We start from the raw sequence: 26,967 nt of genomic DNA on the forward strand, positions 1-26,967 counted from the left end.
GAACAAGCCCTGTAACTATTATACTGTTCATGTGCTACAGGCATAAAGCAATCTTCAAATGATGGGAGCTTGGTAGATGCAACCTGAAACTGATGAGCATATTCCAACCTACTAATTTCCTCGATTTACATTTTCCATTAAAGTCTTGAATGACAGGCTGTGATCCTTATTCAACAATTAGGCTTCGATGCAAATTGATGTCTTTCCCATCCTGCAGAGTAATTATCAGGTACAATGGATTGTATCACTGTGGAAATTAGGCAAGTTCTGTGAAATGCATATGATCACCGCTCAGCTGGTGAAGTCAAAAATCTACCCCTTTGTGACTTGAAATGGATCTATTTCAGAAAAAGCCCATTACATCGTATCAGATCTCTGCTCATTACCGGGCAGCCCATCATGAACTCGACCACAAAGAACACCGCAAATAATTATGTCTGCCCTTCTTCCATGAAAATGAATTGATGGAGACGTAGGCAGGAGCCTTGGGGAGACAGGAGACAACAGTGGTTAGATAGATTCTTGACTGACAAAACAGTCAAAGGATATAAGGGATAGACAGGAAAGTGAAGCTGAGCCCACAACCGAGCCAACCATGATTTTATTGAATGGTGGATCAGGCTTGAGAACGAGAGTGTGTGCAGGCAGGTCTAGGGTCCATGCAGTAAATTGGGTGAAAAAATAGTGTTGCATAATTAAAAAGCAGACTTTACCTTGGCAGCCATCAGGTTGGAAGAACGGCTTTAGATTTTTTAAAGTTTTAGTCAGAGGAGTTCTCTCAGAGCTGTCGCTCTTCCAGCTTCCTATACCCAGGTGTGCAACGCTCGCTGTGGGAAAGTACTGCAGGGAGCTTATATAATTATGTGATGGCACTGAATTCTGTGGGGGGTTGCAGGTATACACATGCGAGCACTGGAACAGTTGGCCAGCTGTGGAATTTGCCCTTGTACATGCACAATTTGATTAAATTTAAAAACTGTGAAAATGATTACCTACATTTCAAACTTGTTCCAATTTCTGAAATGGTCATTTTGGAAATATTAAGCCACTCCATCAATCTGAGCTTTCACATTTCCCACTCCTTTTCCTCTTAAGGGAGTGAATTACTTCAGTAAGTTAAAAAAGTATTCATGAAACTGAAAGCTAATCTGCTACTGAAACGAATGAGAAAGAGAAGGCATTATCGCGGTACAAACTATTTCATATTATTCAAATGTATCAGAAAATCGTCTGTTGAAATATGCTTTGTTTCTTCGTGGTCGTGCAGTCGCAATTGCAGCTGTCAAAGTACTGACTTTCTATCAGGTTGTTGGTGGCATTGTAGTCGCCAAGGCAACAGTCACCGTTCAGCAATCCACTTTCGTAGTTCTCGGCTGAAGGACAAACAACCGTTTCAAACTTGAACATTCAGAGTGTTTCCTTTTGTAAAGAACTGGCAAAAAAAAATCCATAAGAAATCATTTCTAATGGATGTTATCTCATGGGCTGGGCAGCAAACCATGGACGGAACTTGCTCACAAAATGTACAATCTCCGCATGTCAGCTCAACGAATATATAAACTCCTGACAGCCCTATACCCTGTAAACACTGCCAACAGCTTTCTTGCATGATCCCGTAACCACTAATGAAGTGATTAATTAATACAGCCAGTGCTGTGGGGGTTTCCAGGTAAATTTAAATAAATCAGAATAATGGAGAAAGGAACAGTGAATGTTCAAAATTTGCATCAAATCAATTCAAGAAAACATCCTTTTAAACTGTCATATATCAGGCATTTTGAAAAATGCATGGTATTCATTTTTAAAAATCCTTCATTCACTCCACGTAAATTAACCCTTAACAAAGAACAAATAACAAAGAAAATTACAGCACAGGAACAGGCTCTTCAGCTCTCCAAGCCTGCACCGACCAGAATTATGTTATATTGCCTCATTTAAGAGATTAAAGCTAAGGAAATAAGTTTAATGGAGCAGACCATGGAAGATTAACAAGAAATGTTTTCATCAATCCTTCTCTGGTCTTTGTCAGTATATTAGCTAAAGACGAGCGTAAATCACATCAGCCCTCTCAGCTTATCATTATCCATGTACTAAAATGTTGAAACTACACTTTGTTCATAATTGCTACACTGCCATTTCTTACAGGTACCTCGGATAATTTAAAATCTCTGCAGACGGTTGTTGCTCCCCTGACTTGAATAGAGGCAACATTATATTAGATATTCTGAAATTGATGCAAGGCCAGCAGAATCACTGCCAATTCTACATTGGTCTTGAACAAAAGAAAACAGATTGTCAACATTAAAGAATCAAGTTTAAAAGATAAATAGCTGGGAACTTTTCAGAAACCAAAAGAGAAAATGCTGGTCTGACAGCATCTATAAGGAGAGAAAAGAATTGACGTTTTGAGTCCAGATGACCTTTTGTCAAAGTGTTTTGACCCACTTTGACAGATCTGTTGAGATTTTCCAGCATTTTCTCTTTAGGTTTCAGATTCAGCACCTGCAGTAATTTGCTTTTATACAGCAGAAACGTTTCAGATTGTGTTCTGTATCTGCTGCAGTTGTACTGGAAGTGATGTGAAGCTATGATGGTGTACCACTGTGAGCTAGTGTCATATCACCCACTTAAACGTGATGCATGTAACTTCATTTGCAAATTACACAACACTGTTTTAACTTGACACAGAAGCAAACTACATGTTATGAAAGTTCGATTATATGTTTACACATGCTTATTTTCAACCCCCTCCATGACATCGCTCCTGTACATCTCTATAACTTCTTCTAGCCAACCCCATGAGATCTCTATGCTCCTCCAACTCTGTTCTCTTTCACACCCTTGATTTTCTTTGCTCCATTATTAGTGGCTATTACTTCATGTACTCAGACCGGATGCTTGAGAATTCTTTCCCTCGGCTTCTCTACCTCTCTCTCTCCTCCTTTAATAAGTTCTTTAAAACTTTAATATTCACATAAAATGGCAGCAAAAATAAAACATGTATTTTATCTGTCAATTATGCCCTCATCTTTCCTCTCTAGTAGACATGTCATGACATACGTCTTGGTGGTTTCAGCTAACTTGCCTCAATGCTGATTACTCAGTATGTTTACACAGTGAATTCCCTGCCTGATCTCACTACTTTGGTGCAGACCTCAGACAGAATTTGAGGAGGGAAAAATCAAACCCATAACAATATACTTCCACAACCAATGACTTGCACTTTTTGCTGCAAAATGGACTGAATTTCAGAATGTACACAATAACTACTGGAAGCAGAAATATTTTCAGGGTTATAGGGTACTAACTGAATCACTATTTCAAAGTGCTGGCAGAGGCACAATGGGTGAATGGCCTCCCTCTCTGCTTTATCACTATGATTCTATTCTCCAAATTGCCAATAATTGAAAATCCCAGAATTGGAGCTGGATTAAGATTTTTCTGATTCAATCCACCTCTGCACATCACACGGGCATATTCTTGTATTTATGTTGTAATGAAAGCTGGCTTTTCCTTATCCCCTTCTGACAGTAATACTAAATTAGGGCGGCATGATGGCGCAATGGTTAGCACTGCTGACTGATAGCCCAGAGACCCGGCTTCAGTTCCTGGCTTGGGTCACCGTGTGGAGTTTACAAGTTCTCCCTATGTCTGCGTGGTTTACTCCAGTTTCCTCCCAAAGTCCAAAGATGTGCAGGTTAGGTGCAATGGCCATGCTAAATTCTTCCTCAGTGTCCCCAAACAGGCACCGGAGTGTGGCAACTAGAGGATTTTCACAGTAACTTCATTGCAATGTGAATGTAAGGCTACTTGTGACTAATAAGTAAACTTCAAATGCGAGAATATTTAAATTCTACTTTGCTCAGGTGTGTTTTACTTGCCCTGGTCCCATAGCAGGAAATCTTTAAAATCCTGAGGAGTCTTTGACAGGGTAGGTGTGGAGAGTATGGAGCCGATCTTACAAGCCATTCACACCACATTCTGCAGCAAAGTTGGGGAATTTGGCACTCAGCCAAATCTCCATTCCTTGCAGTGGGATGGGGGAAACCTCGCCGATGTAAACAGCTGGAAAAGTCTAGCTAATGTTTCCAATTGTCAGAGTATCTATAACTAGGGGTCACTGCTTAAAAATAAAGGGTTGCTCATTTAAAACAGAGATTAGGTGATTTTATTTTCTCGTTGAGGGTGATAAATCTCTGGAACTTTCTTCCTCAAAAGGCAGTGGAAAAAGAATCTTTAATTTTTTTTAAAGCTGAGCTAGATAGACTCTTGATTAACAAGAGGGTGAAATACACATAGCGTTCAACACAAAATAAATGAAATAATGGCACAAATGGAAGATAACAGGTATGATCATTTGGCCATTACAAAAATATGGTTACAAGGAGATCAAACCTGGAAACTAAATATTCAGGGTATATGGTAGGCAGAAAGGAAATGGTGGTGGGCTTTGTTAGTATGAGATGGAATGAATACAATAGCAAGGAATGATCTTGGATTGGAAGATGTAGAACCCATATTGATGGAGGTAAGAAATAACGGGAAGAAGACATTCATGGGGGTACTATAGGCCCCCTAACAGTAGCTATACTACATGATGGAGAATAAATCACGGGCGGCACTGTAGCACAGTGGTTAGCACTGCTGCCTCACAGCTCCAGGGACCTGGGTTCGATTCCCAGCTTGGGTCACTGTCTGTGTGGAGTTTGCACATTCTCCTCATGTCTGTGTGGGTTTCCTCTTGGTGCTCCAGTTTCCTCGCACAGTCCAAAGATGTACTGGTTAGGTTGATTGGCCTGGATAAAATTACCCCTTAGTGTCCTGAGAGGACACTAGGTTAGAGGGTTTAGTGGGTAAAATATGTAGGGATGGGGGTAGGGGCCTGGGTGGGATTGTGGTTGGTGCAGACTCAATAGGTGGAAGGCCCTCTATCTGCACTGTAGGGTTCTATGATTCTATGGGATTCTCCGCTCCTGCCAGCCGCACACCTCCATCCACAGGTTTCCTGATGCGGCAGGGTGAAGTCAATGAGAATTCCCTTTCACAGTGGCAGGACCAGAGAATCCTACTGCTAGCAAACTTATCCCACTTGGAGTACTGTGCTTAGTTCTGGTCGCCTCATTTCAGGAAGGATGTGGAAGCCATTGAACGGGTACAGAGGAGATTTACAAGGATGTTGCCTGGATTGGGTGGCATGTCTTATGAGGATAGGTTGAAAGTGCTCGGTCTTTTCTCCTTATAGAGAGATGAAGGATGAGAGGTGACCTGATAGAGGTGTATAAGATATTGAGAGGTATTGATCGAGTGGATTCTCAGAGGCTTTTCCCAGGGCTGAAATGGCTGCCACAAGAGAACACAGGTTTAGGATGCTGGGGAGTAGGTACACAGGAGATGTCAGGGGTAAGTTTTTCACTCAGAAGCTGATGGGTGCATGGAATCAACTGCTGGCAGTGGTGGTGGAGGCGGATTTGACAGGGTCTTTTAAGAGACTTCTGGATGAGTATGTGGGACTTAGTAAGATCGAGGGTTATAGGTAAGCGTAGTAGGTAGAGATGTTCGGTGCAACTTGTGGGCCGAAGGGCCTGTTTGTGCTGTTGTTTTTCTATGTTCTAAATCAGGAGACAATAATTTATAAACCAAGAAAAGATAAACAAAGATGTGTCTGTGAATGTGAGGGAATGGTAACATCACAGTAATGATACTGAATCTAGAGTTCTGGACTAACTCTCTGGAGACATGAGTTCATGGGTGGCACCTGGGGGAATTTAAATCCAATTAGATAAATAAATCTGGAATAAAAGCTAGATTCATTAATAATGGCTATGTAAAACCCGAGCTGACCACCACCTACTCAAGGGGCGATGTGGTGGCACAATAGTTAGTATTGCCACCTCACAGTGCCAGGGACCTGGGTTTGATTCCTGGCTTGGGTCACTGTCTATGTGGAATTTGCACAATCTCCCTGTGTTTGCAAGGGTTTCCTCCGGGTGCTCCTGTTTCCTCCCACAGCCTGAAAGATGTGCTGGTTAGGTGCTTTGGCCATGCTAAATTCTCCCTCAGTGTACCCAAACAGGCGCCAGAGTGTGATGACTAGGGAATTTTCACAGTAACTTCATTGCAGTGTTATTGTAAGCCTAATTGTGGCACTAATAAATAAACTTAAACAAGGGCAATTTGAGGTGGAAATATATAGTGACCTTGGCAGGGGCACCAACATCCTACGAAGGAATACAAAATATACAACCCAATGTGAATCCAACCTTAAATAAAGGCAAAATAGTGTGGGTGAATCTGAAACAAAACCAGAAAATGCTGGAAAAACGCTGCAGGCTGAGAGCATCTGTGGAGAGAGAATAGAGCCAACGTTTCTAATCTGGATGGCTCTTCGTCAGAACTTAGAATCCAACCTTGTCTAGAACCACATGTAATGGGACAAATTTAATATTCAAGATCTCATGATCATTTCCTTTTATGCATGCTCTTCGACAGATTCACTTGATAGGTTCCTATTCTCCAGTACTCCATTCATTCAATCATCATCAGATTCTTTCAAATTGCTTTTTATTAAACAACATGTATCTTTATACAACGTGCCATTTGGATGAAAGTGTCGCAAAAATAAAGAGAAAGCAAAATACTGCGGGTGCTGGAAATCTGACATAAAAACAGACAATTCTGGACAAACGCAGCAGGTCTGGCAGCATTCTGGAGAAAAGGATCATTTAGATCCGAAAGGTGAACTCTTGTTTCTGTCACCACCGAAGCTGCTGGGGTTATCCACCGTTTTCTGTTTTTATTGGTGAATTAAAAATAAAGTGTTTGAGAAGCCTGTGACGATATTTGACACTTAGAAAGGGTTAATAGAACAATTATTGCAGGTCCCCTCTTCAGACTCCAAGCAGCTCCGGTATAGTGTTTTGGGCGCATATTGTGCCGAACAGTGACATTAGGTTTTAATGATCTTTTGTCGTTACAGAACGAACGGGCGAGCTTTTTTTATTTCAAAAGTATACTTTATTCATACATTATGTGAAATAAAAATTACAGAAACGACATTTCCAATCATTACTAACAGTGCAAAAAACAGTCATATTTACAATTTCTTTAACTTCAGTATATTACAGTGTTCCGTCCTGAGACATCACAGTACAGTTGTTCATCAAAAGATTTTGATGCCGGCTCTGATGGTGCAGAGACAGATCAGCAGCGGCTTAGCGGAGAGGTTGACACTGGAAGTTGAATGAGCCTGCTGCTTGTTGCTGTTTGAGCCCCACGTGTTGCACACGGCTTGCCAAGCTACAGGTTGGGTACCTGTGACTGTGTTTCCTGGTTGATTTCCATCTGTGATAGGTCTGTGCAAAGCAAATCGTCCGGGACTCTCGGAGCAGCAACTCCGCCCTATCTCAGGCTCCACTTTATTAAGAAGGAGGTGGAGAGAGAGAGATTGTTGTCAGGAGTGAGCACTGAGACAAGTCGGGCAGAGGTTCCCCTTCCAAATCTCAACTGGTGTCAATTTCTTTTTCCCCTTGCACTTTCTGACTCTCCAGCCGCGATGTTGGACCCTTCCTCCAGCGAGGAGGAATCGGATGATTTGCTGGAAGGAGACGCCGCCATCGACCCTCCGCTGGCCGGAGGGGGAAGCGTCGGCGGCAGCAGCAGCGCCAGCGGCCGCTCCCTGCCGGCTGCCCGGGGCAGCGAGGGGCGAGGTGCGGGCAGCGCTCGCTCGGTCAGCCCCAGCCCATCGGTGACCAGCGAGAAGGAGAGGGAAGAGCAGGAGAGGAGCCAGAGGGAGGAGGAGGACGCCCAGAAGAGGAAGGCGCTGCAGCTCTATGTCTTCTTGCTGCGGTGCATCGCTTACCCTTTTAATGCCAAGCAGCCCACCGACATGGCCAGGAGGCAGCAAAAGGTGAGCGAGTGAGTGTGACAGACAGACAGACAGACAGACAGACACACACACACACACACACACACAACCCGGGGCACAAGCAAACTCCACTCCCCACTAATCCATCCAAACGCTTTCTGAGTAACAGGTGCTCCATCCAAATCCACACTTTTTTTTTTGGAAATTTGCCTTTTTTAAAACAAAAAGTTAAGAGCACTTTTAGTTTTGGCTGCAATTCTCTCTGGTTTGTTTTTACACCTTTTACAAGGGCCCATGTGTTATTAATATCTAAATATACTTATTAGTTTCCTTCTCCTCCTGCCAGACTGTCTTTAGAATCAGGAAAGTTCAGATTAAAGTTGCCCCCAGACTTAGTTCTGGCCATAACCACAAAAGGCGACCATTTGGCCCATCGCCTCTGTTTCCCCCCCCCCCCCTTTGAAAAGGAGTCTATTGCTAACTTACCCTCGACCCTGCATTTCCTTCCCTTTTCAAGTACTTCCCTTTTCAGTTCCCTTTCAGAGTTACTATTGAATGTGCTTCCAGTACTCTGTCCTTCCAGTTCATAACAATTTACAGAATTGTTATCCCACTCTCCTATCAGTTTGGTATCTTTGCCTTCACTCTGAATGTTAACTCCTCTGCTACTAGAGACTGAATGAATCAGGGTAAACTGTCAAAATCCTTCATGATTTTTACTGAGCAATTTCTATCAAATTTCCCTTTCACTATAGGGGGGACCCAGCTTCTCTAGTCTCCAAATAACTGAAGTTTGTCATCCTTGGTACCATTTGGGTAAATCTCTTCCATGCCAAGGCCTTGACATCCTCCTTGGAATGTGCTGCTCAGTTTGGTTAGGCCTCAGGCTGGGGTATTGTAATCAATGTTGTATAAAGATTAAAATGTAACTTCTTGCTTTTGTCCCCCTTGTTGAGAGGGTCACCAGATTTTAAGCTGGCCAAAAAAAATACAAAGATGCCATAGGGGAAAAATATTTGTGTGAATTGAGGGTAGGATCTGGGAGAATGGTAGAGACAAATTCCATCATACCTCAGAGGTTTGGATAGCTATCTGAATGAAGAAAGGAAGGGGATTAAGTTGGAGTTGATCTTGCAGGGAGCTGGTACAGATGTGACAACCTAATGGCTTCTGTTGTAATTGTGACTTAAAAATCTGTTCCATTCACTATTGTGTTTTTAACAGCCTCTCAACTTGTCCTATTACCTTTTTTTTTTGAAGATTTGAGTACATGCACTCTCAGATTTTGCTATTTTGCACACTTATCACTTGCACCATGCTCCTTCTAGTTGGTGAGACTGAAGAAATTGGAACCTTAAGTAGTGAAGATTAAAGGCTGACTTAAATTCTGAGGGATTTTGATTGTAAGAAACTCTTTCCATTAGCAGGAGAGTCCATAACCAGAGGATACTTGTTTAAGTTAATTGCCAGAAACATCAAGGGAGAAATGAGAATTGTTTTTACCCAACGGATTGTGATTTCAAATAGACTGCCTGAAAAAGTAGTCCAAACAGGTTCAATAATAACTTTCAACTCTCTGCTTGAAAAGAAGAAATTGCAATGTTCTCGAAAGGCCAGCATATTGGGATTAATTGGATAGAGCCTGCAGAGGCATAAGCTGTTACCTTCTGTGTGATATGATCCCATAGCTTGCCCTGTGAACTTTTGATTTTAAGATTGAATTCTGCCATGCATTTAATTGGGGTTAATTCCAGAGGAGCAAGTGGGCCTGACTTTTTTTTGGAAGCTTTCTGAAGTTGTCTCTAATTCTGTCAATTTGTTTAGAGCAATGCTCAATGAACAACTTCTCAACTGCAAGCTCGCAGTAATCTACACAGTACCTAGGAATGCCTGGTGTTCTCTGCTGTAGTTTGTCTGATATTATTATGTCCATATTGTCATGGCATTTTGATTCTATTCAAGCCTCTTTTTTTTTGTTGCAGAACATACAATCAATAACATTGTTTGCAATGCAGTGAACAAGTGCAACAATTCCTTTTTCAGTGACTATTTCTGTCCTGTTTGTCAGCAACTGAGTGCACAAACTCCACTCCCAAGGAGTTTAAATATTACCAAGTTTAACCTTGTTAGAGTGAGACATGGTAAAAGGTGACATTTACAGCATGTATCTCTCAATCCTCAATTTTTAACAAGACATTGTTACTTGCCTGTAATGTCTCAAAGCTGTATTTTTTTCTTAAATTTCAAAATGCGACATTGAAATGCTCACTACAATTCAGCCAATTTTGCCTCTGTACATATTTTAAATTAGTAAATGACAATTAAAGTCACCATCACACTGAGCATCATACCTGAAACAACCTGGGAAACATACCTGATCATTGTATTGTTCCTGATTGGACTTTGCATCACTTTTTAAAAATCTTACTGGGTTGTTAATGCCAAGGTGACAGGAGGTTTTCTTTGGCAAACAGCATACAACTATCTGGTTTCCTTTTAACAAATGGGAGTGGGTTTGTTCTGTTGCTTGTGGTGACATACTGCTTTGTAAACTATTACACCATTTTAATGTACAATACATTTTGTTTTAATTGATCAGGTGGAGCTGTAGGTGGTTAAATAAACAAACCTTGAGATGAATTTGAGTTTAATTGTTCTGTGAGGAGGAAATATGTTTGGGATGTGTTTAAGTTTGTTGGAGTAGTCAGCATTAACTGTCCAGTGTTTTCCTGGTGTGTGTTCATACAGTGGATGATTCCCAGTTATTTCTGATGTGATGTCTAGTGATTGAGTCCGTCACATCACATTAAACTCAGATTCTTGTGGATCACATTTCACTTTTTCTTTGCAATTCTTGTGCTGAAACATGGTGTATTTCTTAGGTATTTTGCACTTTGAATTCCTGCCAGTTCTAAACGTGGTCACATCTGTACCTGTGTATATCCATCGAGTCAGATGTTTGCTGACTGCTAGATTTGGCTGTTTATGCTTACCAGCTGCCATCGCAGAAGGAATCACTGCAGGTCATGTGCAGTGACTTCATTTCCCTTCACAGACAGCAAATGTCTTTTAGGTTTACAACATGCATGGCAGCTTTTTAATGTGTGGCAGCTTCTAGAGACAATTGCACAAAAATATGGACAATTCATTTTGCTTTTCTGAATGGTAAGGCAACTTGATAGTTCTTGTACCTATTGTGTTTTTTTTCCCAAAATGAAATGTACTTCCTTCTGTTGTATGACCTGCATAGTCTTCGGGGAGCTAGAGGTAAACCTGTCACCTTTGTCCCCGTACCTTGGGGATTCTGCAGCAGAGTAGCTGATCCAAGCTTGGATAGCAAGCAACCAAAAGCAGGCGTGCACACAAAGAAGTGTGCTGAAGTTTTCTCAGTCTTATCACAATTTTTTTTTAAGTACCATTTCCTTCACCAAAATAAATCAGAATCTAAAGCAGTTTTCATCACATTGAATGTTTGTGCTGTAAACTGTCAACAGCTAAGGGAAGACTTACTTTTATACATGGCCTTTCACAACCTCGTGACATCTGTTTTGTAGCCAATATTTTTGAAGTGTAGGAAACATAGGCAGTTTGCTGGAGCCTCTCTGTACACAATGTAATATCCCTGACCTGGTTAAGATTGGATTCTGGAAGCACTATTATGCCATGGTTCTAAGAAGTGATTTTCAACTTTTGTAGTTCACCTTTTGTGTGGTGATGATACTGAGGAAATAGATTATCCATTTTCAGGGCCAGTATTCAAATCAGTCGTCTTATTAGCAGACTTTGTTTTGAACTTTCAGAATGAAAAGAGGGACCCCATCTTTTTTTTCTGTAGATGAATCGCCCCTAAACAAAATTACATTGAGAATTTGAGCATGTTTCAGTTTCCAAACTTCTAGTACAAATAAAAGCAAAATACTGCAGAAGCTGGCAGTCTGAAATAAAAACAGAAAATGCTGGATCAACTATGGTCTGACAGCTACTGTATTTTTAATGTTTTGAATCTAAATGATTCAAACAGAACAGTTCTGTGAAAGGATAATTTGGATCCAAACATTAACTATTTCTCTGCACAAAACCCACCAGTTGCCAGACCTACAAATTTCTAGCAATGCTTGGTGAATTAATTAATGGCAAAAAATTGGCACGGCACCCTTTCATTTTTGTTCAGTCAATTTTCAACACGCAAGTGCAATGAGTCTCAAGTGTGGCTGACTTTTGTTAAGTGAGTTTCTTTGCCAGTATATTTTTCATTGAAAACTAAACAGATGAGCAGATATTGTGATAGGCTGCTGAAGAGGGGTACTCATTTCTGGTTTTGAAGTAACTGATTTGTTTTATATATCAGTACCACTCCTACAATTTAACACATCTCAAAGGTTAATAGCAAAGGTCAGAACTTTGATTCTGGTTTGTCTAAGCAGATTCTAACTATGGGTTTCTGTCCATCTCCAGTCTACTATCTTTTCTGTACGCTCTGAGGAAGTCTAACATAATCAAAATCTTCACCTACGGCCAAAGTGTAGACCACAGGAATGCAACCATCTGGATCATCAGGGCATTAAAACTAGCATCCATTAGCTTTTACCTACATTTCAAATACTTTTCACTCATTTGTAAGTGGCAAAGGTATGCTACTTAAACGTCATCTTTATTGAAATTTTTTACTTGAATAGTGGAAATAACAAAATGCTAGAGTTACTGCTTAGCAATGCTGAACCAACATAATATTCAACATAACTGCTGTCAGACTTTTGAATGGACTTATCTTGCATTAAGTTGATCTTTCTCTGCACCCTAGCTATGACTGTAACACTACATTTTGCACCCTCTCCTTTCCTTTTTCTATGAATGGTATGCTTTGTCTGTATAGTGCGCAAGAAACAATACTTTTCACTGTGTGCTAATACATGTGACAACAATAAATCAAATTGCTGTATTTATATAGCCAAATTGGCAAAGCAGTCAAGGGAGTTTATAAGCTACCTGCATATAATTTGACTCAATACTTTTCTTGGCCAGTGTTCCCTTCTCCCACCCCTTCCACTGATTTTTACCAATACTTAATCCACCAAAATAATCAGCAGACTCAAATCCTGTTAAGTGCCACATTCACTTTGTCGTCTTTAAAATTCCATATTCCCTTTCATGTTGATTGAAACTGTTCCAAAATGACTGCATTCAGTGGTGCCACTCCAAATAAGGTCAAATTAATTGTGTTTTCCAACATCACAAGCAGTTGTCTCTGCAATCCATCAATTCTGAACCATTAAGCTTTCTATTGTGCTTCTGTATAATTTAGGCTTCTGTATTAAGCACTGGAATGAATTTGTTTTCAGCATATTTTGACTTGCTGACGCGAGTGCGAGTTCCAAGAACGCTATCCTACCAGGAATTTCACCTGGCATGCTGTGGAAGATTGGAATAAGGCAGAGCTTTAAAGTGCCTCAGTTCTCAGAATGTGAATCACATTGTTCTTCCTTTTTCTGTTGAAAGATGCACCATTTGTTTGAGTAACAGGGATGGCTTCCCTCCACCTACCCTAGGGAAATCTGCCTCTCGACAGGAATATGGTGCCATAATATTTGATTATTATCCATAAGTTAACAAACCTCTACTCAAATGGTCTTGTTTCATTCACTGCCCACCCCTCTGCCCTCAATCCTGTTGACCATTTACTGGGGGGGTATGATTACATCAGAAGCACCAACCTTAATGCCTGCCATTCACTCAGGCCTGAGACTTAAGACCATATGACGGAAGAACAGAATTATGCCACTCGGCTCATCGAGTCTGCTCTGCCATTCAATCATGGCTGATTTTTATTATCCCCATAACCCCTGATCCCCTTATTAATCAGAATCTATCTCTGCCTTAAAGACACTCAATGACCTGGGCCCCACAGCTTTTCTGCAGCAAAGAGTTCCACAGATTCACTATCTTTGACTGAAGAAATTCCTCCTCCATCTGTTTAAAGGACCATCCCTTGAGCCTGAGTTGTGCCCTCTGGTTCTGGTTTTTCCTACTAATCCATTCTAGATGTCCACTGTATCCAGGCCTCTCATATCCTGTAAGTTTCAATAAGATTCCCCCCTCATCCTTCTAAACTCCAATGAATGCAGACCTAGAGTCCTCAACCATTCCTCCTACAACAAGCTCTTCATTCCAGGGATTGTTCTCGTGAACCTCCTCTGGACCCTTACCAAGGCTAACCCATCCTCACTTAGATATAGGGCCCAAACCTGCTCTCAGAACTCCAAATGGAGTCTGACGAGAGCCTTGTACACCCTTAGAAGTACATCTCTGCTCTTGTATTCTAGCTCTCTCAACATGAATGCTAGCATTGCATTTGCCTTTCTAACTGACTGAACCTGCACGTTAACCTTAAGAGAATCTTGAATAATGACTCCAAGTCCCTTTGTTTCTGATTTCCTAAGTATTTTTCCATTTTAAAAAATAGCCTGCCTCCATTCTGCCTTTCAAAGTGCATAACCTCACACTTTCTACATTGTATCCCATCTGCCACATCTTTGCCCACTCTCCTACTCTGTCCAACTCCTCCTGCAGCTTTTCTGCTTTCTCAATACTACCCTCTATCCACGTATCTTTGTATCATCTACAAACTTAGCAACAGTGCCTTCAGTTCCTTCCTTCAAATTGTTAATGTATATTGTGAAAAGTTGTGGTTCCAGCACCAACCCCTGAGGCACACCACTAGTCACCAGCTGCCATCCTGAAAAAGACCCTTTCATCTCCACTCTCTGCCTTCAGCCAGTCAGCCAATCCTCTGCCCATGCCAGGATCTTACCCTTGCACCATGGGCACTTATTTAATAGTCTGCTATGCAGCACCTTGTCAAAGGCCTCCTGGAAGTCTAAATGAATCATACCCACAGGTTCTCCTTTATCTAACTTCCTTGTTCACACCTCGAAGAACGCTACCAGAATTGTCAGACATGACCTCCCCTTAACAAAGCTGTGCTGACACGGTCCTACTTCATCATGCACTTCTAAATATTCTGCAATCTCATCTTTATTAATGAGCCCTAAAATCTTGCCAATGACTGAAGTCCTATAACTTCTCATTTGCTGCCTCCCTCCCTCCTTAAACAGCATAATAGTGATTAATTGTAGGAACACCCTGATGGATTTTCTTCTCCCTATAGATAGGACTGCCTAAACCGAGTTCGACAAACTGCTCACAGCCTGGGAACTGCTGGTGGCACAGTGGTTAGCACTGTTGCCTCACAGCACCAGGGACCCAGGTTTGATTCCAGCCTTGGATGACTTGTCTATGTGGAGTTTGTATGTTCTGCTTGAGTTTCCTCCAAATGCTCTGGTTTCTTCCCACAATACAAAGAGGTACAAGTTAAGTGGATTGGCCCTACCAAATTGCCCCTTAGTCTCCAAAGGTGGGTAGGTTGGGGTGTTAGTGGGATAAATGTGGGCCTGGGTAAGACGCTCTGTCAGCAAGTCAGTGCAGACCCGATAGGCCAAATGGCCTCCTTCTGAACTGTAAGGATCTATGATTCCAGACACTAACATCAACTCTTGGACCAAGTAGCCTTCAAGTATCCATAAATAAGTTCACCTATTTAACAGGAGTCATATTTCAGCTTTAGTTGCGTACATGTCCTTGAAAAACTGCATCATTAGAAACGTAAATCCTGACGAACAAATGAGTTCTGAATTCAAAAAAAACTTGTCAAAATGCTAGGAGATTGCTTATGCAGTGTGTGCTTCTTTGTCATAGAAGGAATTGTATTAACTCTTAAAGAGTTGTAGTAGTTCTTATCACCAATATCATCTTGTTTATAAAATAATTACATTGTTATTTCAAAGTGGATTCAGGAATTAGCTTGTTCTCCAGTTGTAATGTCTGCATTGAGAGCTGAGAGATTTAAAAGCTGACATATTTGAAGTTTAAGATTAGTTCTGGTAAGTAGCCATGGGGTTATTTCCATAGTTTGCAAGATAGTAACAAAAAGCCCAAAATTTAACACATTGCACAGAATGAGGCAAAAATGTGCACACTACATCAAATTCTCTGCTGCAACTCAATATTGACACACTCCCTAAATATTTACTGCAAAAATTTTAGTTTTCTTTTAAAAGAGCAATATTAAACATTTTTTTGGAAGTGAGCAGGAAAATCAGTTTAGAACAGATGGTGCATGAATGAATACTGTCTCAACTTAGAAGTTTAAGACTATTTAAAATTTAGTTATTAATCACAAGTAGGCTTTCACTAACACTGCAGTGAAATTACTGTGAAAATCCCCTAGTTGCCACACTCTGGCTGTTCAGGTACATTGAGGGAGAATTTAACATGGCCAATGCATCTAACCAGCACGCCTTTCAGACTGTGGGAGGAAACTGGGGCATCTGGAAGAAACCTGTGCAGACTCTGCATAGATATTGCCCCAAGCCAGGAATTGAACCTGGGTTTCTGGCACTGAGGCAGCAGTGCTACTGTTGGTGATGGGAGAGGTGGCAGAAGAGATGTTGAGTCTCCTTTTGGTTTTCCATTTTTATCATTTTAAATTTGTTTTGAGCACTAGTTTTAAAATTGTAGGCGTGGGATTGGTGGCAGAGGAATGAGCAAGCAGGGTTTAAGTATTTTACAAACTACCTTGATCTCTATTTACTTGCATAGTTTCATAATGACAATCCAGAGCATTGCTTTCTTGGCAATTCTAAGCATATCAAATGGATCGTTTTGGTATTGTTTTCCCCCATCGACAACAAGGCTTCATGTCCAGACAGTTTTGTGGAAGAAATCTGTTTGTATAATATAGAATTTGGAGAGAAAATGAGGCAACCCACAGCTAGTAAGCAGTGAATCTGGCATTTGTGCTTCATGGAGTTTACACAAGATTGCTTGTACTTGAGCTGTAAGAGATTCACCTTAACTGAAGTGCCATGAATGCAGTGATAGTGTGGCATGCTCATATTAGGTGTATAACTGATGAATCGTGATTTGCACACACTTATCAAGAGTATACACTTAAAAGGCATCATTATGTGAAGTAGTAGGTGTTTTGAGGCTGCTTGTGAAGTGTGATGTTTACCAGTACACTTGAGTATTCATTGGCAGAGCAGTGCTTGCCATGAGGATTTGTATAATGGCTTTTGTTTCTTTGTGGGTAATGTATTCAATTTTGAATTTTCTGTTACAATCTTCCAAACCATTGGAAATCAGCATGACTTTACATGGACCCATGAGAAGAGAGACGATGCATTTTATACAACTAGCGAAAAATACCCAACAAATGGAATATTTTCACTTTGAAGGTATTAAAAAGAAATGCTCAGATGGCTAAGCTGGTGACTGTTATTAACTTGCTCAGTTGATTTTTCTCTCCTTTTTTTGTTTTGTGACATGATGTTAGGGGCTGAATTTTAACTCTAGAATGGGTGGTTGAGATTAAAATGCAGGAAATCTGAAAGAGGAGCTCCATTCACCCACTAAGGATGGGATAAGGGTTGGGTGACTGAGTGGAATCATAGAATCCTACAGTGCAGAAGGAGATCATTTGGTCCCTCAAGTCTGCACTGACCACAATCCACCCCAGGCCCCATTGCCATAACCCCATGCATTTACCCTAGCTAGCTCCCCTGACACTCAGTGGCAATTTAGGTTGATCATTAAAATATTGAGACTAGAGACCTCCCCTTTTTATCCATTCATGGATGCTGCTGGCTGGCCAGCATTTATTGCCCATTCCTAGTTGCTTGAGGGCAGTTGAGTCAACCACATTGCTGTAGCCCTGGAGTCACATGTAGGCCAGACTAGGTAAGGATGGCAGATTTTCTTCCCTAAAAGACATTAGTGAACCAGATGGGTTTTTCTGACAATCAACAAGGGTTTCGTGGCCACCAATAGATCCTTAATTCCAGATATTATTTATTGAATTCAAATTCACCATCTGCCAGGGAGGGATTCAAACATTAGCTGAGTTTCAGGATTAATAGTCTAGTGATAATACCTGCCAGGCCACCCTTCCCTTTTTAACAATTTTTTTAGTGCCTGCCTGTGACTTTAAAAGGAAAGAGGAGGGCTGAAGCCATGAGGCACGTGCCAGTATATTGTTACTTGGAGCCAGGAAGAATAGCAGTGTCTCCTTCAGGTCCAACCAGTTACTCAGTAAGCTACCAGCTGCTCTTTGCTTGCCAATTCCATGCCATGAAATGTCTTTTCTTCACTTCCCATACCTACCCATTCTCAATCAGCAAATGTTTCCCCAACCGATTGCCATAGAACACACTAGTGACACCTCCTCAAGTTACTGTCCTGTGAAGTAGGCACTCCCCCTGAATGCTGTTCAGCCTCACCAATGGGTCAGAACTTCATTTCAGCCTCAAGAATGTATTGCAGATTTTAACTGAAATACAACAAACGTTTGTCTGCCCCCAGGTTAAAATCTCAACTTTTATCTCCAAATGCAAGCAGTTTTGGACCTCTCAGCGTCATTTGACTTGTAGCATCCTAAATTTGATACCTTAACTCAGAGTTATGGCTACTAATCACTAATTTACTTCATAGATTCAACAATATTTCATTGTCCCTTAGGCAGTAATGAGTGGGAATGTTACCTCTCGAGGCAGATAATTTAGAAAAATTCTGCAGGTGATCAAAATCATTTAGGGCAAAATGAAATTGAGGAAAAAAGATCTGAGACCTGTATTTTATTTTAAATTAACTAATCTGTTCCTGCTGATTTTAATGTTTCAAATGATGAGGGAGTCCAGAACAAGGGATAAACCTTTTAGAACTGAGATGAGGAGAAATTTCCTCACCCAGAGTGGTGAATATGTGGAATTCATTATCACAGAATGTACTTGAGGTCAAAATGCTGTCTAATTTCAATATGAAATGAAGTGTAGCTCTTGGGGCTAAAGAGATTGGGGCGGGGGAATCAAGATATTGAATTTGATCAGCCGTGATCAAGGTGAATGGTGGAGCAGGCTTGAAGGACCGAATGCCCTACCCCTGCTTCTAGTTTCCATGTTCTGTGGTGGATTAGTAACATTGTTCCTATCATAGAATTTGTGTGAAATATGACTTGTCTGTAAGATTTGATGCAAATGAAGGCCATTCCAGGAGTTGCATAAAGTATTTCAACCTGACTCGTGCTATTTGTGTATCCTTTTTAATTCATAATTTTTCCATTACTTAAATTGGTGAATCCATTTTGTGCTTATAGGCCACTAAAGATGATTGCTTGAAATCATCGAGTTAATGAGATTCTAGCAATCTCTTTTTCTCTTCAGACATACTGAACATTACCCTGACAGTTTAATTTGTATTTTTTAAGTGTATTTACGCAATTATTTTGGGTTTTTTAAAGTTACACAATCATGGAAGGATAAATATGTTGGTGATAGAAGGTTAATTTTGCCACTCGTCTGTGAATGTGATTTTGATTGCAGAGACAAAAGAACCTGATTTTCCTCCTCCACCCCCTGCAGCAGGATTTTGTGCTTCCAACAAAATCAATAGGCCTTTGCCTGGCTCTTGCATTTTATGGCTCCACCCTTGCCACAACAGGCAGTGAAATTCTGCCCATGTTTGTAGGGTCCTCCAAGTACCATTTAAAGTGTGTGTGAGCAAACTCACACCCATGATCTCTCTCTTGCTGTAGTGAGTCTCAAACCAATGGGAAAAACTTGCCCATGGTCTGTTTGTGGCACATGTGGATTAGAAAGTCTCTAAATTGCATTTCTTTGAATTTTTCAATGTTTATTAAAATATGAGGTTTGTGAATTTTATTTGGAAGAATGAGAAGAAACTGCGAACTAAATGGTTATATTGGTGCTGGGTGACCCGAGAGTAAGAGTATATCTGGTGTCCATGAGTTTGTGCCCTCCCCCCCCCCCCCCCCCCCCCCATTTTATCCAATTTATTTTTTGGTCAATTATCTTAAAGCGCATATGTTTGAGCTGGGTGGTGGTGTTCAGTAATTGAATGATGGCCATGTTTGAGAATGATTGGAGATGCTGGCATTGGACTGGGGTACACATGGTAAGAAGTCTCAAACACCAAGTTAAAGTCCAACATGTTTATTTGATAGTAAACACCACAAGCTTTCAGAACACACTGTTCCTTTGTCAGGTGAGTAGCACTGCAATGAAATTACTGTGAAAATCCCCTAGTCACCACACTCCCCTTGTTTGGGTACACTAGGAGAATTTAGCATGACCAATGTACCTAACCACTTCTTTCAGACTGGGAGGAAGCCAGAGCATCTGAAGGAAACCCACACAGACATGGGGAGAACGTGCAGACACCACACAGTGACCCAACCTAGGAATTGAACCCAGGTCCCTAGTGCTGTGAGGCAGCAGTGCTAACCACTGCTATTAGAGGTACTAATGAGAGGAAACTGAAGTAGGTGTGATTCATCTTTGAGCAGAAAAGATGAAGGGGTTGTTTGGTGAAATCATCAGGGCTAAATTTGCACCTGTGTTCACCATGAATGTAAACGATGAGGTGCATGCAAAATCTTGAACAGGAAAATCAGATTTTTCACCAAATTTTCTATTTTACTCCCCCACCCCCCCTAAGGATGGGTGCCTCATTTCAATACACTATGTAATTAGTGGGCTGTCCCTTACATGTGCTTGGCAAGGTTTACAACAGATTTTTAAACATAAAGCAGTCGAATGGATGCCCTCCCACTGATGGGGTGCACAGGTCAATATCATCTCCAGGATGAGAAGGACATGCCCTGGCATGGCTATGCTAAGGGCAGTGCCAAGGGAGTCCCTTCAGGGAGCTCCATTAGGATGGGTTCTGTGCGTTACCCAGGTGCCTGAGTTGGGGTTTGGGGTAGGAGTGATACCTCCCATTATCTTTGGGGAGGGTAGAGATCAATGTGGGGTAGGGATTTGCTTTGTCCAGAGGGAGGGGTGGGATTTGAGTCGGTGGAGTTTATTTTAGTGCTGATCGGGAAGTCTCTGCCCTCCAGCATGAAGGCATCACAGATGCCTGCAGCATTTATTTTACTCTTGTGTTGAATTATCCAATGAATCAGGGCAAAAGAACCAGAGGCAACTCAATTTTTTTAACAAGTTCTGACCTAAAGGATGCTGAAGCAGCGTTAACTGTCATTTCCAAATAGAATTCAATTATTGAAGGCAAAATTTTACCGGTCTGTGGGAATAATTCTCTTTCAAAAAGCACTGATACAATGTTTTGAATTCTGCTGTATTCTGTGCTGATCATTGAATGAATCTATTGGATTGGTACAGTGCCCTGTGTTTGAACCTGCGGAAGGTAGTTGTGATAACCCTCATGAGATCCATGGAGAATCACTGATTGATCTCCCCATGGAGCTTGAGTATGAGTTCCCCAGTAACAGGCAGTGGCCTGCCTAGCTGGAACTCATTACCTGACCTTTTTATAAAGTAGGCCCGGAATTGGGTTTGCTGAACTGAATCCCAGGCAGGGACTAATGTGTGTATACATTACATGCATTCTGCAATAAACCACATTCCTTTTGAGTCGGGCTCCCTAATTCATTGCAGTGATTGCCCTACAGATTAAATGAAGGTATTAATTTGCAGTCTTTTTTAATCCAGACCATCAGTGGTAAGCATAGCACCTCGATCCATTGGGACAAACAATAGTTCACCACCCAGAGGTGAATGTCCATAGCTTGCCATGAGTGGCCAATCAGCAGCCATGGTGGGGTGTCAAATATGCTGATTGAAGCAATTATCCTGAGCCTGCCAGAATTTAGTGATGGCGCAAGGATTAAATGTGAGTTGCATGGCATTATGGTTTGTCCCTCATGTTGTATTTTTTTGTCACGGAAACTACTGTTTTGCCAGTATTAGCACATGATTACCTGTGTGAATTTCTTTTGCATGCTGTTCCATTGGAATTGCTACTACATTTAAAATAAACATCTTAATGCCACAGTTTAGTAGAGTAACAGATATGTCTTAGAACATGAATACTCAAGCTTTAATGTGTGATGTATTTCCCCTGAAGTTTAAGATGAGTTCAACAATCCCAGCAGGTAGTTGAGCTCAGATTGGGTGCAGCTTGGACGCACAGCTTCTGTACTTCAGTGCTGATGTCCTGCCCTGTTTCTTTCAGCCCCTCCTGAGCTCAGAATTGAGTTTCCACTTTCAGTCTCATTCTTTCCAGAAGATAATCATTCATTGAGCATCAGATCAGCTCTTTGTAGCTCTCTGGGTTTAATGAGACACAGCATTTTATTAAAATTATAGTTGCTTTTAGCATTTGGATTTCTGTCTCTCCACTTTGGGGTTGGAGGGGTGAACTTTTCAGTTGAATTTGATTCTGGTGCAAACTTACAATTGTTTGTGTAAAATGAGGTATTATTGACCAAAACTGGATGGTGGTTGCTATAGTAATCTCCATACCAAATAATGCAAGGGCACTGTTTACCAGTCTCTCTTGGCAGTGTATGGAAAAGACTGATGCTACCAATGAAAACATAATATATTGTGACAGCTCCTCATTCATACCTTTTGGTTGGATTTAAATTGAACCACAGCTGCCAAAATAATGGGGTGGCACAGTTTTTAGCACTGTCTCTCAATGCCCTAGGTTCAATTCCTGGCTTGGGTCACTGGCTATGGAGTCTGTGCGTTGTCTCTGTTTTGTGTAGGTTTCCTTCCAAAGATTTGCAGGTTAGATGGATTGGCCATGCTGAGTTGCCCCTTAGTGTCAAGGGGACTAGCTAGATAAATGCAAGGGGATAGGGCCAGAATGGGATTGTGGTCAGTGCAGATTCAATGGGCCAAATGGCCTCTCTCTGCACTGTAGGATTTTATGATCTGTGTTCACTGTTTTTCTGGTGAATACTTGATATGTGGCTGTTTGCTTGGACAGGCATTTGTCTATGACATGAGGTTGGATTTTACATTGACCTATTTTTGTATCTTGATTTGAGCCAGTGGGATGCCTCATACATCTCAGACTAGAAGAATTTAAAGAAACCTTTTTTTAATGTAAATTAATGAGATGACGACTAAGCAAAAATTTATGGTGTTGTTTCTCACCTCTCCTATGAAACAACTGTGTACTGATGGGGGATTGTGTACACCAGGATGCCACTGGGGAACTGTTTGCCAACACAGGTTTCTGGCCAGCTAGCTTTTTTGATGCCATTGGTACATGTGCAAGTATATTCATGGTGCTTTTAAGAACTAGGAGCAGGCCATTTGGCCCTTCAAGCCTGCTCCACCATTCAATAAGATCATGGCTGATCTTTGTGGACTCGGCTCCACTTACCCATCTGCTCATCATAACCCTTAATTCCTTTACTGTTCAAAAATCTATCCATGTTCGCCTTAAACATTCAATGAGGTAGCCTCAGCTGTTTCGCTGGGCAGGGAATTCCACTCATTCACAACCCTTTGGGTGAAGAATTTCTTCCTTAACTCAGTCTTAAATCTTCTTCCCCTCATTTTGAGGCCATGCCCCCTAGTTCCGGTTTCACCCACCAGTGGAAATAACCTGCTTCTATCGTATCTATTCCCTTCATAATCTTGTTTCTATAAGATTCCCTCTCATTCTTCTGAATTCCAATGAGTATAGTCCTAATCTACTCAATTTCTTCTCATAAACCAACCCTCCCGACTCTGGAATAAACCTAGTGAATCTCCTCCGCACCCCCTCCAGTGCCAGGGTATCCTTCCTCAAATAAGGAGATCAAAACTGTACACAGCACACCAGGTGTGATCTAATCAGTATCTTAGACAGCTGCATCATAACCTCCCTGTTTTTTTTTTAAAACTCCATCCTTCTAGCAATGAAGGACAAAATTCCATTTGCTGCCTTTTTGCACTACCACCCATCTTTGTGTCATCTGTGAACTTGGACACACTACACTTGGTCCCTAATTCCAAATCATCTATGTAAATTGTGGTCCCAACACTGACCCCTGAGGCACACCACTAGTCACTGATCAACCAGAAAGACACCCATTTATTCCCATACTTTGCTTTCTGTTATTTAACCAATCCTCTATTCATGCTAATACATTACCCATAACATCATGCACCTTTGAATGCCTTCTAGAAATCTTGATTCACCACATCCATCAGTTCCCCATTATCTATTGCACTCATAATGTCCTCAAAGAATTCCAGTATATTTAACATGACCTGCCTTTCATGAACCCATGCTGCACCTTCCCAAAGGGACAATCACTACCCAGGTGTCTCACTGTTTCTTCCTTAATTATAGATTCAAGCATTTCCCCACTACAGAAGTTAAGCTAACCAGCCTATGGTTATCCGCCTTTTGTCTACCTCCTTTTTAAAATCATGATGTACATTTGCTGCTTTCCTATCTGCTGGAACCTCCCCAGAGTCCAGTGAATCTTAATAAATTACCACTAGTGCATTTGCTATTTCTCCTGCCATCTTGTTTAGCACCCTGGGATGCATTCCATCAGGGACAGAAAACTTGCCCTCCTTTAGCTTGCCCAACACCTCTAGTAGTGATCACTTCTAGGCCCTCATCTGCCATAGCCACCTTGTCATCAATTTTTGTCATGTTATACTGTTATCTATTGTGAAGACTGACCAATCTGTTCAATGCCTCTGCCATTTCCCGTCATTAAATCCCCCTTTTCATACTCTAACGGACTAATGTTTACCTTAGACACTTTTTTTTGTTTTATATATTTGTAGAAACTTTTGCTTCAAATCTTCTGAGCTAGTTTACTCTCAATCCATCTTTCTTTTCTTTATAGGTTTTTGGTGGCTTTTGGTTGACCTTTTTTAAAGATTTCCCAATCCTCTAGTTTCCCACTAAGCTTTGCCACTTTGCCTTTTCTTTCAATTTAATACTCTCCCTTATTTCCTTAGATGACTATGACTGATTATCCCTTTGGCTACAGCCCTTCCTTATCACTGATGTATATTTTTGCTGAGCACTGTGGAAAAACTGCTTTGTTTTTCAATTGTCCCACTAAAGCTTTTGCTTCCAGTCTACCTTATCCAACTCCTCTGTCATCCCATTGTAGTTCCCTTTGTTTAAGCACAAGATGCTGGTATTGGATTTTACCTTCTCACACTCCATCTGTATTTTAAATTCAACCATACTATGATCACTCTTCCTAAAAGGATCCCTAACTGTGAGTTCATTAATTATTCTTGTCTCATTACATGGGACCAGATCTAGGATAGCTTGCTCTCTTGTAGGTGCCATTACATATTATTCAAGGAAACTATTGTGGGTATGTTCTATGAATATATGTCAAGACTTTTTATTTGTCTACTAGAAAGATAGCATTCCTCAACAACTGAATGCCCAGTTTAAAATTTTAATTAGAAATTTCCATGGGATCATTGGCTTTCTACTGACAAAAGTTTAAACTTTGCATTGTTTGTGCAGTTGAGTGTTCTGAACAATCGATTCAACCAGCTCCTGTGATGACTCACTTGGTAACCAGTTTAAAAACCCAAGTTACTGTCATGCTAGAGGGCAGAAAGTGTTAGAGTGGAAAAAGAAATCGATCAGTGCACCAATTTCCAATCGCAATTCATTGACTCCTGTGGGGAAGTGAATTGAGTAAGAAATGAACTAGTGTTGGGGGTGGGGGGATGCTGTTGGCTGTGATATTTATTTTTTCTGTTGCTTTCCCCCCTCGATCAGAAGTTGAAATATTCAGTGGTGATAGATTTGTGCACAAAGGTTTACTTGGTCATCAATTAAACCGATTTCTCCTGAAGTATTCATCCAATCAGAGGGGACGTCTTCATGACAAAAGGTGAGATTTGGATGTTGTCCTGTTTGGCTACTGCGTGGGTAACAGACATTTGCCCAGTCGTATCTGGCAACTGAGTCAGTGCCTTGAAATATATACTTGTTGCTCCAAATATTGACTGCATTTTGAGTTACGTTTTCTAATACTTGTCTCAATGAGGTGCAAGGTTAGTGGTGATTAACTCAGTTGATGATGAGACATTGTGATGTTGGCAATGTTTTGAGGACTCAAGTGGTGGTTGGTGTTACCATGGTTACCCATAACCTGTAAACAATGAACTAATACTTGCAACCAGACTCTTTAAAAGTAATAATAATGTGTCACTGCAAAGTTTTAACTTGTGGAGATTTAAGTATGAAAACCAACCAAAGCAGGTTGCTTTGGTCCTAACTTTCATTTTGTAGCACATATAGTTATGTATATATTGAAGTATGTTATTTATTAATTGCCTGTCAGAAATCCAGTGGGTAGATATTTGAAAGATCAGAGTTAACTTGCCCACACTGTCACGAGGATCTTTGCAGCCTAATCCTACTCTCCCAGGCAGAAGGACATCTCACATACAGCAGCTCCTTTATATATGGTGTTCTCAAGCTTTCATTGAGACCTAATGTGATTTAATGCCCACTGTTGCCAATACTAAAGCAACTGATGTTACCAAAATTATGGCAATGGGCCTTCAAGACTTCTTCAGGAGGCATAACAATGTGTAAAAGAATAAAAGTCAGGAGCAGTTCTGGGATTGAAATGTACAGTGTTGGGGTACACAAACTATGCTAAAGATATTTCTCCTCCACAATACCCCAGCCACCCACCAGCATTGAGTCAGGAACTGGTTTGCAAGCATGTTGAAACTGCAGACCCAGCCTAATGGTGATTAAGAGCATTTAACAGCTGCCACCCTGTTAGTTCTGCCAAGCAATTCACAGCTGTTGGCCTCTGGCACCTAATACTGCAGGCCTTGCCACAGGAGGCAACAGTTGGCTTTTGCCATCTCTCCAGCTGGCATGTGAGAGCCTGGTTGCCTCCATTAATTACTGTCTGATGGGTGGTTTTGAAAATTTCATACTTAAGGGTTGCTCTTGTGAAATGTCCAAGATGTACTTAAAAGTCAGCTTTACAGCAAGGAAAAAGTCCTTTCAGCCCATGTCTGTGCCTGCCATCAAGCACTTGGATTTTAATCCTATTTTCCAGCACTTGATTCATAGCTGTGCTGTTTCAGGTGCTCGTCTAAATACTTTTTGGATTCCTGCCTTCACCAACCCTTTCAGACAGTGTTCCAGATTCCCATCACCCTCTGGGTGAAAAGTTTTTTTTTTCCTTTTTATGTTAAATTTATGCTCCATGG

General features: G+C 41.1%; 1 protein-coding gene across 3 annotated transcripts in view; it reads left to right on the forward strand.

The window, feature by feature from the left end:
* Positions 1-7,425: 7,425 nt before the first annotated feature.
* The window catches only part of cadps2 (Ca++-dependent secretion activator 2), a 660,232-nt gene continuing 640,690 nt past the window's right edge, over positions 7,426-26,967 (forward strand). For all 3 annotated transcript variants that reach the window (XM_080190802.1, XM_080190798.1, XM_080190799.1), the window contains exon 1: positions 7,426-7,906. In XM_080190802.1, the coding sequence (XP_080046928.1) occupies positions 7,553-7,906 (354 nt within the window). In that variant the 5' untranslated portion in view covers positions 7,426-7,552. The remainder of the gene's footprint in view (positions 7,907-26,967) is intronic.

The sequence above is a fragment of the Carcharhinus amblyrhynchos genome, chromosome 6 (genome assembly GCF_965287045.1).
Source record: "Carcharhinus amblyrhynchos chromosome 6, sCarAmb.v2.hapA, whole genome shotgun sequence".
In the NCBI taxonomy this organism is placed as follows: domain Eukaryota; kingdom Metazoa; phylum Chordata; class Chondrichthyes; order Carcharhiniformes; family Carcharhinidae; genus Carcharhinus; species Carcharhinus amblyrhynchos.